Here is a 13,936-nt window from a genome sequence, read left to right as displayed (position 1 = left end):
CGAAGGTCCTCGCTACGAGGATTGAGGACTGTGTCCCAGGTGTGATACATGAGGACCAGGCGGGGTTCGTGAAGGGCAGGCAGTTAAATGCGAATGTGCGGAGGCTCCTGAACGCGATTATGATGCCCTCGGTGGGAGGGGAAGCGGAGGTGGTGGCGGCTATGGACGCGGAGAAGGCCTTTGATCGGGTGGAGTAGGAGTACCCATGGGAAGAGCTTAGCAGGTTTGTGTTCGGGGAGGGGATCATAGGGTGGGTTAGGTTGTTATACAGGGCCCCGGTGGCGAGCGGGTCTACGAACCGGCGGATATTGGAATATCTCAGATTGTACCGGGGGACGAGACAGGGGTGTCCCCTGTCTCCTTTGCTGTTCGCACTGGCAATTGAGCCACTGGCCATGGCATTAAGGGAGTCTAGGAACTGGAGGGGGTTGGTCCATGGAGGGGAGGAACACCAGAAGCAAAATAGAGATCAGTTTTACTCGAGACAAACAGATTTCGCAGCTAACAGGGAAGTGGTAACAAGATGGGATATTAAAAGGATAAAACTGAATTAAATTTACACTAAAATTACAGAACCCTCTACATCATTTCTGCATTGCAAGCACAAAGTACATATAAATTTCATCATTTAATTCCTTCATTGAGGACCCAAACTATATAATAAAAAAATAAGCTTTGAAAGGACACATCTCCAGCCCATTTCCTTCCTCTTGTCGGGTCCCTTACCCTTGGTGATTCCCTTCTGTTGCATCAGCCAAGTATCTCTTCTTTGCAAACCAGCCTAGTCAATGGCAATAATTACAGCCAACCCCAGCCCGATTTTCAAGTTCAAAACAAATCCACTGTCCAACAGCAACCGCTGAACATCAACCAACATTAGCAATCTTTCCTTTCCCCCGTGTAGTTCAGGGAGCCAGCTATAACCGAGCAGGGGTATGGGTTAATATATTGGGAATGCACTGGTTTCTGTGCCTTAGTATTGGAACACATTAGCGTTGCCAACTCTGTTTCGATGTGTTTCATCATATGGCCGCCTGCCTCCAGCTACTCCACCCAGTCAAGTATTTTTCCTCCATCTCCCATACCTTTATAAAGAATGAACTCGTGCCCAATGAAAAAAATAGCAGCTTTTCTTTTTAGTTGCTCATAGCACTGTCCAGAACATTATTCTTTACATTTCTAAGGACTCTGGAGTAATCCTGGAGAGATGGCAACCGTTCCATGCATATGTTTATCCAATAAGTGCAGAATACCTTTTTTTATAAAAACAATGACATGTTTTAGCAGATGTATCAACCATTATGTTTTCCTGAAAACCCAAAACCAATAATCTACAAGAATGAAAGAACAAAAAAAACAAGTGGAGTTTCAAATGATTCTTTTTGCAGTGAAATTGTCGACTGAAAATAGAAAGGACAAGCTTACGGCCACGTGCAACATATTTGGATGGTCTAAGTTACTTGAGGAGATAGGTGAGGATTAACAATCAGCCTGGGATGAGTGATGCAGATCAATCTGCTCCGACAAAAAGTTTGTGCTCTCTCTCTGTGCTACACCTGGAGCTGCTCCAAGTTTCGATACATGGGATGCTCATCATACCCCGGTACACTTCACAACAATTCATATTAGCAGCACGAATACAACTCCTTTCGCGAAAATTAACCTGCGCCAGGGTAGACCCAACCAATCTGAGCTCGTCCCACCCATTCTCAAGAATCAATGCATTGCACTTAACAGCGGGAGAAAAAACAAAGAAAATGTAAATATCTAGAAATTGGACCTGGTGGTTTGATATGGCTCTTTGGAAATTATTACAAAAATTTGCATGTAAGCACTTGTTGATATGCAGAACATTTCAGAGAGGAGATAGCAAGGCCCGAGTGCAACAAGGAATGAGTGCTAACTTGGGAATTCGGTGGCGAGGAGTAAGGATGTGCAGCTTTTTATACCTTTTTTCAGCCTCCAGTAGCTGGTGAGCATTCAACAGCATTAACTAGGTGATTGGCGGTGAGTTTTAAGAGTTTAACTTGGATTTTTGCTCCCAAGCCACAGTATAGGGATCTTTCCGGCTTCCATCTCAGGAAGAAATGCCCTGAACGACGGGCTCTTTGTTCTGGGGTGGGTAGGTGCTTGCCAGAGTTGAGTCTGCTGGCCACAGATGGCAGGTCAGAGGCAGCCCAAGGCCTGCCAAATGCCGAGATAGGATGTTTGAACAGATTTAATTATGACTAGTATCAATGTTTTTGCCTCGGTTCTCTGGGACTTTGTCCCAGTTGTTTTCTTAAGCATTAGGCCTTTTAGTTCTCACCTCTCAATTCCCATCCAAACTCAACATGCTACCTCATGCCAGCCCATGCCCCAATCCATCCCCATGACCCACCCACCATTATTGCTCTTACACCTGCCATGTCAACTCGGCCAGTATCCAATATGGGCAGACCTCAGGAGCCATACGGAGATAAAAATAAGATTAAATCTATTTTTTGTAAAATCATCCATTCATGAAAGTCAATTCAACATATTTAAAGCCACTCAATACTTAATCTGTTATGAAATCAAAGCTAGTTTTAAGGGATTTATATTTGTATTGGTAAACAATAAAAATCATGCAGTTTTCCATTGGTTTAATTTACTGTTTCTGTGCCTGTAAGGGTAAAACCTACAGTTAGATTCATGCTGGAAAAAGGTGTTTGCATGTGTGGGGGTTGGTTAAATTCCAGCTGTGTTTCTATTGTGCTTAGAGAGGCTACAGCACGAAGAATAAATAAACCAGCATTGGTTGCTTAGCAACTGGGGTCTTGTAAGATGCTTTTATGTTTTAGTTTACCTAATTTGATTGAAGGTGGAGTTAGGTAGTGAGAGAAAAGGCAGCTCTCATAGCGCTGTTAGAAACAATTGGTTTAGAAGGCTAGAGGGGAACATCTCTCTCAGCTTTGCTAGAAGAGAAGCCATACCACAGAGTGATTGTTAAGAAATCCTAAGTGTAGAGATCTGAAAGGCATCGAGTGAAGGAAACTAAAGAAATGAAGGGAAGTTTCCAAGCAGCCAGAGGTTAAAGGTATTAGAACAGAGCACTGTTCAATAAAGTATGGATGAATATTTGACAAAGCTGAACTAACGTTCCGAGTCTGGATGACTCTTTGCCAAAGCGTTGACGAAGAGTCATCCAGTCTTGAAATGTTAGCTCCCTTCTCCCTCCGCAGATGCTGGCAAATCTGCTGAAATTGTCCAATATTTTCTGTTTCTCTTTGAGTAAGATTAAGGAGTTGCCCAAACTCATGTGGAAGAAATGGACTTCGAGTCATGGGGCATTGGCACCAGCACCAGGAGCTGTACATCTTTCACGTCAATCGTGCCGGGACCAGTGTCCTGGCGAATTGTATAATTCTTTTCATATAAATTTAAAGTACTAATTTTTTTTTCCAATTAAGGGGCAATTTAGCGTGGCCAATTCACCTACCCTGCACATCTTTAGATTGTGGGGTGAGACGCATGCAGACACGGGGAGAATGTGCAAACTCCACACGGACAGTGACCCGGGGCTGGGATCGAACCCGGGCCATCGGCACCGTGAGGCAGCAGTGCTAACCACTGCACCACCATGCCACCCTTGCCTTTGTGAATTGTATAATTAAGGCGGGAGAGGTGGTTTTTAATTAAACGGATGGGGGGGGGGGGGGGCAGGGGCGAGTTCATGTGAGAGGAGATTTGGATACAGTTAATGTTAACTAGAGAATGACAAGAAGGGAGAGAGCATACAAACATGAGAGTCAACGGCAAATATGATCCACATGGGCTAAAATTGGCTTTAAATTAAAAGGGGGAGAGTGGAAAGGAAAGTTAGAGTGAAGGGATATTTGGAAATCCAAAAAGACAAAAGTTGAGGCAATGGGAGGTCGTGCGATGCAGGCGCAGGAATGGCAGCGTTTCCTTGATTTCTGGTGCTATTCATCCTTCAATCTGCTTGTTTATCCTGTTCACGTGGCACATATTATCTAATCCTGGGGTGTGTCCCTCAAAGATTTCTGGTCAGGTATTATTAATACGGTGCCAAGGAATCCTGAAAGAAAGTCAAGATGAGAGAGCAGTTGGTTACAACTGGGGTGGAGCTGACTCTTAAATATGGCAACCTGGTTTTAGAGCTTGCTTTTTATCCGGCTCTTCCGAAGGTGTTGCAGATCATGACTGCGAACCCGGTTTGTTGGCACAAATATTAATGCTCACAAGGCTGAGCTACAGAATTCTAATAAGAGGCTCGGTGACAAGGAGGAGAGAATCCTGATTGTCGAAAATTCAACTTTCTCAGCTTGTAATCCTTGGAAGCCCAACTTCGTGGTGTCAGAAATTCTAGAGGACCCGGAGAACCGAGGCCGGAAGAAAAATGTTTGGGTCATCGGTTTGCCAAAGAATTAAATTCTTTGAGAGCTGGCTGCCTTGTTTCCTTAAGCTGGACTTATTTAAATTGGAATGGGTACACTGCATCCTGTTCCTGAGGCTCAGGGACAACCAATGTACCTGTATCCTTTTCATAACTTTGGAGGTCACCAGAGAGTGTTGGAGCGGCGAGACATGTTGGGACCTGGTGAGGGTCTATTTTCTCGACGCAGCAGAAATGTAGAGGCTTTGATGAAGTGAGATAGTGACTGAAGGCTGTTGAGTACCCTACCTAAGCCCACACCCCCATCCTATCCCCATAACCCAGTAACCCCACCCAACCAAACCTTTTTTGGACACTAAGGGCAATTTAGCACGACCAATCCACCTAACCTGCACATTTTTGGACTGTGGGAGGAAACCGGAGCATCCGGACGAAACCCAAGGAAACATCCACCCTGTCAAGCTGCCCCAGGGTCTTATATGTTTCAAACAAGCCGCCTTTTACTTTTCTAAACTCCAAGGTAGCCTGAAAATGAAGGATGACATAGGGACAATAGTGAAAAAGGACCTTTGCTCAGAAAATCAGAAAATAGAACAAGTATTGTTGGGATTAGGAATAGAATAAGTAAAGGGTAGCATGGTGGTGCAGTGGTTAGCATTGCTGTCTCATGACGCCGAGGTCCCAGGTTCGATCCCGGCCCTGGGTCACTGTCCGTGTGGAGTTTGCACATTCTCCCATGTCTGCGTGGGTTTCACCCCCACAACCCAAAGATGTGTAGGATAGGTGGATTGGCTACACGAAATTGCCCGTTAACTGGAAAAAATGAACTGGGTACTCTAAATTTATTTTTTAAAAGGAATAAAATAAGTATAGGTAGGGATTAGGAATAGTAAGAGTCACAAAATGCTTGGGAGTAGTTAGGAGCGGTTTATAGGACCCCTAGCAGTAGTTATGCCATTGGACAGAGCAACAAACAATAAATTACTGGAGCTTGTAATACAGACAATGTTACAGTTGAGGAGGACATTAATCTTGATGTAGAGTGGACCAATCATATTGGCAAAGGTGCCTTGAAAGAGGAGTTTTTAGAATGTTTTTGTGACAGTTTCCTAGAGCAGTATGTTGTGGAACCAACTAGGTATACAGATATTTTAGATTTATTATAGTGCAATGACACAGGGCTATTAATGTAAAAGATCAACTGGGAAATAGTGATCATAATACATCTGAATTCAATATAAGGGGCGAAATTCTCCGAAAACGGCGCGATGTCCGCCGACTGGCGCTCAAAACAGCGCAAATTAGTCGGGCATCGCGCCGCCCGAAAGGTGCGGAATGCTCCGCATCTTTGGGGGCCGAGCCCCCAACTTAAGGGGCTAGGCCCACGCCGGACGAATTTCCGCCCCGCCAGCTGGCGGAACAGGCCTTTGGTGCCCCGCCAGCTGGCGCGGAAATGACATCTCCGGGCGGCCGCTGACGGCATTCCCGCGCATGCGCAGTGGAGGGAGTCTCTTCCGCCTCCGGCATGGTGGAGACCGTGGCGAAGGCGGAAGGGAAAGAGTGCCCCCATGGCACAGGCCCGCCCACGGATCGGTGGGCCCCGATCGCGGTCCAGGCCACCGTGGGGCACCCCCCGGGGCCAGATCACCCCGCGCCCCCCCCCCAGGACCCCGGAGCCCGCCCGCGCCACCTTGTCCCGCCGGTAAGGTAGGTGGTTTAATCTACGCCGGCGGGACAGGCATTTTAGCGGCGGGACTTCGGCCCATCCGGGCCAGAGAATCGCGGGGGGGGGCCCCGCCAACCGGCGCGCCGCGATTCCCGCCCCCGCCGAATCTCCGGTGGTGGAGAATTTGGCAACCGGCAGGGGCGGGATTCACGCCAGCCCCCGGCGATTCTCCGACCCGGCGGGGGGTCGGAGAATCTCGCCCAAGGTTTGGAAGCAACATTTCCCAATCGCAAACAATAATCTTAAACTTAAAACAAAGCCAATTACATAGATACGAGGGGAGCTGGCTAAGGTTGATTGGGAAAATAGACCAAAAGTTAAGGAGGCAAATAATCAGTGGGCAACATTTAAAGGAACAATTCAAAATGTTCAACAAAAATGCATTCCAAAGCACCATCCAAGAAAGGAGGGAGTGGGATGACATGAACCACAGGCTAGTTAGCTTGGAATCAATCTTAGGAAAAGTGCTAGAATCTATTTTTAGAACCATAGAATTCCTACAACGCAGAAGGCAGCCATTCGGCCCATTGGGGCTGCACGGCCCTCTGAAAGAGCACCCTCCCTAGGCCCACTTCCCACTCTGTACCCATAACCCCACCTAACCTGCGCATCCCTGGACGCTATGGGGCTATTTAGCATGGCCAAGCGACCTAATCTGCACATGCTTGGACTGTGAGAGGAAACTGGAGCACCCGGAGAAAACCCAGGCAGTCACGGGGAGAACGTGCAAATTCCACACGAAGAGTTACCCACGGTTGGAATTGAACCCGGGTCCCTGGTGAAGCAGCAGCACTAAAATCTGTGCCACCGTGCCATCCACATTAAGAGTGTCTTAATACACTTGGAAACATTTAGAATGGTTAGAGCAAGACAACATGATTTTACAAAAGGGAAAGCCTCTTGGAAACAAATGTAAGAATTTTTTGAGGATGGAACCCAGTGACTTAGATGAATGAGAATCAGTAAACGTAACATGAATGGATTTCCAAAAGGTGTTCGATAAGATGCCACACCAAAGTTAATACAAAGATATTGGGCGCTATTCTCCTCCCCCACCTGGGCCAGGGCGCCACGCGGATCTCGCCACGCCGCCCCGACCCCCGCACGCGATTCTCCCACCCCCCGGAAACCAGCGGCGCGCAATTCGCACCGGGCCGCTCGGAGAAACGGCGAGTGGCGATTCTCCGGCCCGGATGGGCCGAGCGGCCGCTATGACACGACAGGTTGCCGCCGCCCACCCCTGGTCGCTGCCAGCGGGAACTCTGCGGGAACGCTGGGGGGGGCGGTCTGTGGGGAGGGAGGTGGCTCCTTCACCGGGGTGGGCTCCGATGGGGTCTGGCCCGCGATCGGGGCCCACCGATCGGCGGGCCGGCATCTCTCTCCTCCTCCTCCCTCCCCCCCCCCCCCCCCCCCCCCCCAAGGCCTACATCCTTCCACGTGCGGCCCCAGAACACCGGCGCCATGTTGGTGAGGGGCCGGCATGTGTAAGACGTTCCCTGCGCATGCGCAGGATGGCACGGCCCAACTGCTCATGCGCAGGATTGGGCTGCCCCAACTGCGCATGCGTGGGTTGGCGCGGCGCCCATTTGGCACCGCGTAAGGTCACACCAGGGCCCTGTTCGCACCATCGTGAAACGCGACGGCGCTCACAACGGCGCGAACACTTGACCTCCATATCGGAGAATCGCCCCCATTGTATGGAGTTGGGGGTGGATTATTAACATGGGTAGAGAATTGATTAACGGACAGGAGCAGAGAGTAAGGATAAAGGGCACAGTTTCAAGTTGGCAGGCTGTGATTAGTGGAATGCCACAAGGATCAATGCTGAGGGCTTAGCTATTGCCAATCGATATTCATGACTTTGATCTTCGCTGCCAATGTGAGTTTCTGGACTCAAGGAATCTCCCAACTCACCAGACCCACCTGGGTAGAGAGGCCCCCATATAGCACAACTTTCTTTCCAGGGGGCCAGGGGAGCGAGTGCAGGATAGAATCAGGCCCACCACCCCAGAAATGGAACGTAGGTAGCCACAGGGTAGCCAAGTGTAGGAGCTTTGTCCTTGCTGCAGTGTACCATTTTCGGCAGCATTCTAGCCCTCATCAAAAGACACAAAGAAATATTTGCCGGGGGCAACTACATGCCAAAATAATACCTTTCAAAAAGAAATTAATACAAATTATTGTTTTGAATAATTGCCCACCATTGGCAGCTATCAACATAATTTCTACCATCTTATATCTCTGAGTGCAAGTGAAATTATGAGAAAACATTCTCCAGCCACCCGCTCACACCCCCACCCACATTCTTATTCTCTCCATCGCCAATTCATGTCAACCCATCCGAACTCATGTCTTTTTTCATCCCTAATTGCCCTTGAGAAGGTGGTGTTGAGCCGCCGCCTTGCACTGCTGCAGTCCATGTGGTATAGATACCCCCAAAGTGATATATTGATTGGCAGAGTAGGCTCGACAGGCCATATGGTCTTCTCCTGCTCCTATTTCTTACGGTCTTACAATTATGGATTTATCACGCAGTCATTTGAAAATGAATGGCTTCAGGTTTTGTAAATAATGTGTAATTGCCAAGGAATTTCCCTGTAGTTAGTTCCAAAACCCCTCTCAACAGCTTTAGCAGCAATCATATTACAAAATGGTTCATGTCTGAACACCGTTGTGCATTAACCAGAAGCTCGCATTCATTTGCCATTCCTTTCCCCCTGCTGCAAATTCTATGCCTCGCTCTCTTTCCCCACTTCTCTCTCCTACTCCCTCAACCTAACACCACCCCAGCAGCCAGCTGCACCGTAATCCAGCACTGAAACAGAGATGCTCTATCCAATGCCAACATTGCATTCAAAGCAAAACACAAGAGAAACTTGCAGCACAAAGCTCACAGTCACCCCAGCTCAACCAAGATTATTTTACACTTCTTCAAAAATGTACATTAACCCTTGCGCTGCACTTATTTGCGAATAAAATGACTTTGCATTCTGCTCTCTCTGCTCTAACACAGTAAAAATTTGGAATAAAAAAAGGGACCTAATTCTGTTAAGATGTAATATTCCCTTTATATTGGAACTGGAAATTGCAGATTTTATTGAAACCAGTGCTATAATGTGCCAGGAATCTTGGTGTTGTGGAATCGATTCCATTTATGTTGCAGGACAGATTAAGTAGCACAGTTGACAAACAACTGTGCAACGCAAGGGCTGCATGTGCACAGTTTTTGGAAGCTGCGCTTTTGAGGTTGTCATTTCATTGACTTTTCTTCATAGCGAGGAAAGGACACACAGCAGGTAGAAACTAAACAGCTGACCTGTGCAAGTGAGCTATGCAGGGACAACACCCGCTCATTAATATTGCAGTGCTGCTTCTGAAATCGGGAATGCTGGAGACGGTGACGTTAGGGAGCATATAACAATCAAACCAATAAAAAGACATGTACATTGTTAACTTCTCTTGACACAGAAATTAATCTAGATTTTTTTTTTTATAAATGTGCTATTATTTTGCCACACGTACAAATGGTACATATGGATATGGCCCAGAACTAAAAAAAAAAACTTGCCCACAATGAACAGCAGGCCAATTAGCATCTGCAAGAAAGGCTGGCCAACATTTCTGATTCTGACATAAGGCCGCAACAATCTGTCATCTACTTCAACATTTATTTTATATTTTTGATTCACCGTCTTTGCAGGGGGTTTTTAAGCCCAACATTCAAATCCCGTAAGACTACTCCCAAACAGAAGGAATCCTGAAAAGAAAGACAGAAGGTAAACATTCTCACCTCACAGCATTTCCAGGTGCAAGTACTGAATCCTGTTAAACAGTTACAACAGTGGCGCTCTGCAAGAAAATGCAGCATTTCGTAGTCAAACTGCTTTTGCCACCCTAATTTCCTTGAAAGCGGAATTGCCATAACGGTCTATTCCATATGTATTTCAATTTATAGGTGCCAGTTATTGTTACTTGTGTTAGGATCTACTCCTTAACAATATAGTATCTTTACTGTAAGTCTGTTTCTTCATTGAGCTGCACGTTACTTTTTTTTTTACTCCTTTCCCTTACAAATCACCTTGGCTTTCTTGCTTTCTACTTCTAAACATTTTGTATCTCTCTAACTTTCCTCCAGTGCTCCTGTTCAATGTCTTATCAAGTTCATTTACTCTCAGAAGAATTCAGTTCCAAATATGTCTCTACCACGAGGCTTGTTCACACAACCACACCCTGCTCCCTCACAGGCTAATATGGCTGATCGTTGCTGGTCTGTGCCTTTCCTTTCAAAATTCACTAACACAATCCTTCATTTCACTTATGGATGCTCCCCAGTTACAAGGTGCTGAACCTTCCTTAGGCCTAAATATTCCAATAAATTAAAGCTTTGATTTCATATAATTTGCCAGTCCAAATCGTGTTTCAATATCCATTTGTCCTTTTCGATTGCTTCTGTCCGAAGTCTTTTACCCTGCCCAGGCCTCCTTCATACAGTTTTGTTAAAATAGATCTGTCTGCTTCCACCCCATCTATTTGCTTTAGATGCTAATTTGACATTCTTCTTGGTCCCAATTATCCAAATACACCATCGGAGTCCAATCTGCATTTTTAAAGCAAGACCCTGCTGCTTTCTCACTTGCTAAAAAGAGCAAGTAATTAGAGATCTACAGAAACAAGTGGGGTCAGCTCATGGGGCATTTTAACTCCCTGCCCGCCCATTCAGTTTCTGTCAGGTTTGCCAGGAGGGGCTGGAAAAATTTGTATTCATTGTCATTTTTTAAAAACACTTCTCGTTAAACTGGCAGTTCACACTGGGGTGCACTTACACAGGCACCAACTACCTTCCGGCACCTCATCCAAACTGGTATTTCACCTTCAGCCTCCTCGCACTGTCTGGGCCACTTGACCATAGGATGTATTACAGCAGTATTTAACCATGCTCCACCCAACGCCCACACTTCCCCAAAGGCGTGGCTGCTAATTAAAGGGGAGCAGGAATCTTGCCCAATGTTCTCCTCCCTAGCCCAAGGGAATCAAAGCTGGCTATGTTGTTCAGACGCCTTGTTGAGCTCAATTAACTCAGCACAGAATAGTAATTGAACCTTGGACTCTGAAGCTCAGTACTGTTTATCGCCATACCCACTCCATGGATTTCAAGCACTAACACAACCTGCCTTTATTCTTTCCACTTTAGTCTTTGTCGTGACCAAGCTGGTCCATTATACAGTTGTATCCCTTAAAGCAACTTCTTTTCCACCCAGGCTTCTTTATGATTTTGCTGCCGCTGTGCATTTTTAATTCCCAACATAGAATTGTCCTTGATATCAGTGAATTTGTCCAGCTCAGTCTTAACCTTCACGTTTCCTCGGGGCCCATCACTTCCTCCTGTCACCCAGCACTGTGATCTCCCATCAATTTCTCTTCTATCTTCTTGCCTCTCTTAAAAGAGAACCCCAAATGGGCTATTCACCGTGAGCATCCAGCTTGACCCAGCCCAAAGATTACCTTTGCCGTATTGCTGTTACTTGTCACAACGCTACGCCCCTTTATTTTCGGAAGTTTGTTTTTTCAACTGACTGGAAATTTTGCTACTTAAAAAAAAGTCCAAGACCACCTTCGTTGGTGAAAGTGAGAAGTGATCAAATCACCCTTCGGATAGTGTGAAGAGAGGGACATTTCCTTCAATTCAGAGGCCCATCAAACTCATAACTGCCCTGGGAAGAGATATTTAAAATATGGCTGCCACAAACTGACTCATATTTTTGGAAATACATAACTGGTGGAATATGTCAAGGCCAGGCTGCAGCCACAACAGTGATGAGCATTTTCCAACAAAGGAAGCAGATTGAAAACTGAGCTCTCTTTCTTCCTTTCTTCTTTGTATTTCCCTGTTAGGAAGCCAACTTCATTAGATATCTACAAGTGAACGGTGTTCAGATTAGTGCAACATCTTCTACATCTAACCCCATCCAGAACATCGGCTAACCTAAATCAGCCCAAACATTTAAAATCTACGCCTGAAGGACAATCAACCGTATACGCTTATCTTTTTTTTCATTGAACTCTGATTTTCCTTATTTCTGATACCTGTGTGATGTAGAGTTCTCATTATATTTACTCTCGGGTTTAGTGGTTAATAAATTTGCTCTTGAACTCTTTGTGTTTGGTTGGCTCATTCTTGCTCACTACTTAAATAGTTCAATACAACATTCTGATTTGGAAAAGGCATACTCTCATGAAAAAGAAACTTAAACCTTTGTTGTGACCTGAGAAGGCTGGCAAAGTGGGAGCCAGTTCTCTCCTCATCGCCTGGTCACAACATACTGAACATACAACTGATCCCGGATCTAGTACAAAAGTAATATCCTGCAGAGTGGGAAATCGGAAATAGAAACAGAACATTCTGCAGGTCTGGCAACATCGTCTGTAGCACGCTGTGGTACAGAAGGATCTGGTTGTCTTCATAGCTGAATCAGAAAAAGTTAGCATTCAGGTACAATAAATCATTAAAAAGTCCAATGGAATGTTAGCCCTTATTGCAAAGGGGGTTGGAGCATTAAAGGGAAGTCTTGCTACAAAGGTACACGGCATTGAGAGATTGCACCGGAGTACTGTTTACAGTTTTGGTCTCCTTATTTGAGAAGAAAACTACTTACATTGGAAGCAATTCAAATAAGGTTCACTGGGCTGATTCCTGGGATGTCTTATGAGGAAGGGCTGAGCCGATATTCACTGGAGTTTAGAGGAACGAGAGGTGATCTTATTGAAACATAAGATTTTGAGGGGGCTTGACAGGATAGATGTTCAGAGGCTGTTTCCTTTAATAGAGGAATCCAGAAATAATGGGCAGTTGCAAAATAAGGGGTCTCCCATTTAAGATGGAGACAAGGAGGAATTTCTGTTCTCAGAGGGTCTTTCGACTTTGGAATTCTCTTCCCCTGGCAACAGTGAAAGCTGGGTCAGGGGAGTGAAGGGATAATGGGGTTGGGGCTGAAACCACAATCAGATTAGCTATGATCTTCTTAAACGGTGGAGCAGGTTTGATGGGTCAAATGGCCCATTCCTGCTCCTATTTCTTATGATCTTATGATGTTTGTGATCTTATAAAACTAGCAACAATTGATCAACAGGTTTCAAAAGGCTAACACAGGGACAGAAAAACTGATATTTCAAAAGAGCCTGAAACAAAGATAGGTTTATTTAGTCTAATAGCACATGAATATAATGAGTACTTATAAATACCAATGCAGCTCTTTCAGAGGGAAGCATTGGTACTTACTGAGGGTGCAGTAGAACCTGGGTCTGCCTGGCATCCCACACTATTGCAGGTAGAAAAAAAGATCCTAAACGCAGAAGAGCAGTGTACAGAAGACTAGAAATTATTGAAGGAAGCTGTGAGCACTAGTGATGGGATCACTAGTGATGTGACATTTATTTTTAGCAGCATCTAGTGGACACGTACACATTTTCCACAGAAACGCATGGTTATTTTGATATCATTGGGTATTTTTCCAGCATTTGAATATCATAATCAATTGTCTTTTAAGTCAATAATGATTTTCTCTTGAAAGGTTTCTACTTTAAATATGAAAATAAAAGTGATTGTAGGAACTCTAACCAACTCTACAGGCTTCAGGTCCACCTTGTTCAGAACCTATGCAGCTTATTAATTTGTGAAGGATAAATTTTATAATACATAGTCAGAATAAATCAAACTTTAAAAACACAGCAAGCTGGGAAGGCCTGAATAGAGTGGACGTAGAGAGGATGTTTCCACTTGTAGGAAAAACTAGAACCAGAGGACACTATCTCAGACCTAAGGGACAATCCTTTAA

The 13,936-nt window shown here is 45.5% G+C and overlaps 1 protein-coding gene across 12 annotated transcripts in view; it reads right to left on the bottom strand.

The window, feature by feature from the left end:
- The window catches only part of LOC140421035 (Krueppel-like factor 12), a 236,070-nt gene that overhangs the window by 97,615 nt on the left and 124,519 nt on the right, over positions 1-13,936 (bottom strand). Inside the window, exon 1 of one of the 12 annotated variants that reach the window (XM_072505339.1) lies at positions 9,895-10,041. The exons of the other annotated variants lie outside the window; for them this stretch is intronic. Coding sequence (XP_072361440.1) covers positions 9,895-10,026 — 132 coding nt within the window. The 5' untranslated portion in view covers positions 10,027-10,041. Of the gene's footprint in view, positions 1-9,894; positions 10,042-13,936 lie in introns of those variants that run through there. 12 annotated transcript variants of the gene reach the window in all.

This window comes from Scyliorhinus torazame, chromosome 5 (assembly GCF_047496885.1).
Source record: "Scyliorhinus torazame isolate Kashiwa2021f chromosome 5, sScyTor2.1, whole genome shotgun sequence".
Classification (NCBI taxonomy): domain Eukaryota; kingdom Metazoa; phylum Chordata; class Chondrichthyes; order Carcharhiniformes; family Scyliorhinidae; genus Scyliorhinus; species Scyliorhinus torazame.
The sequence above is the reverse complement of the archived record's forward strand: the minus strand, read 5'-3'. Positions and strand labels throughout refer to the sequence as shown.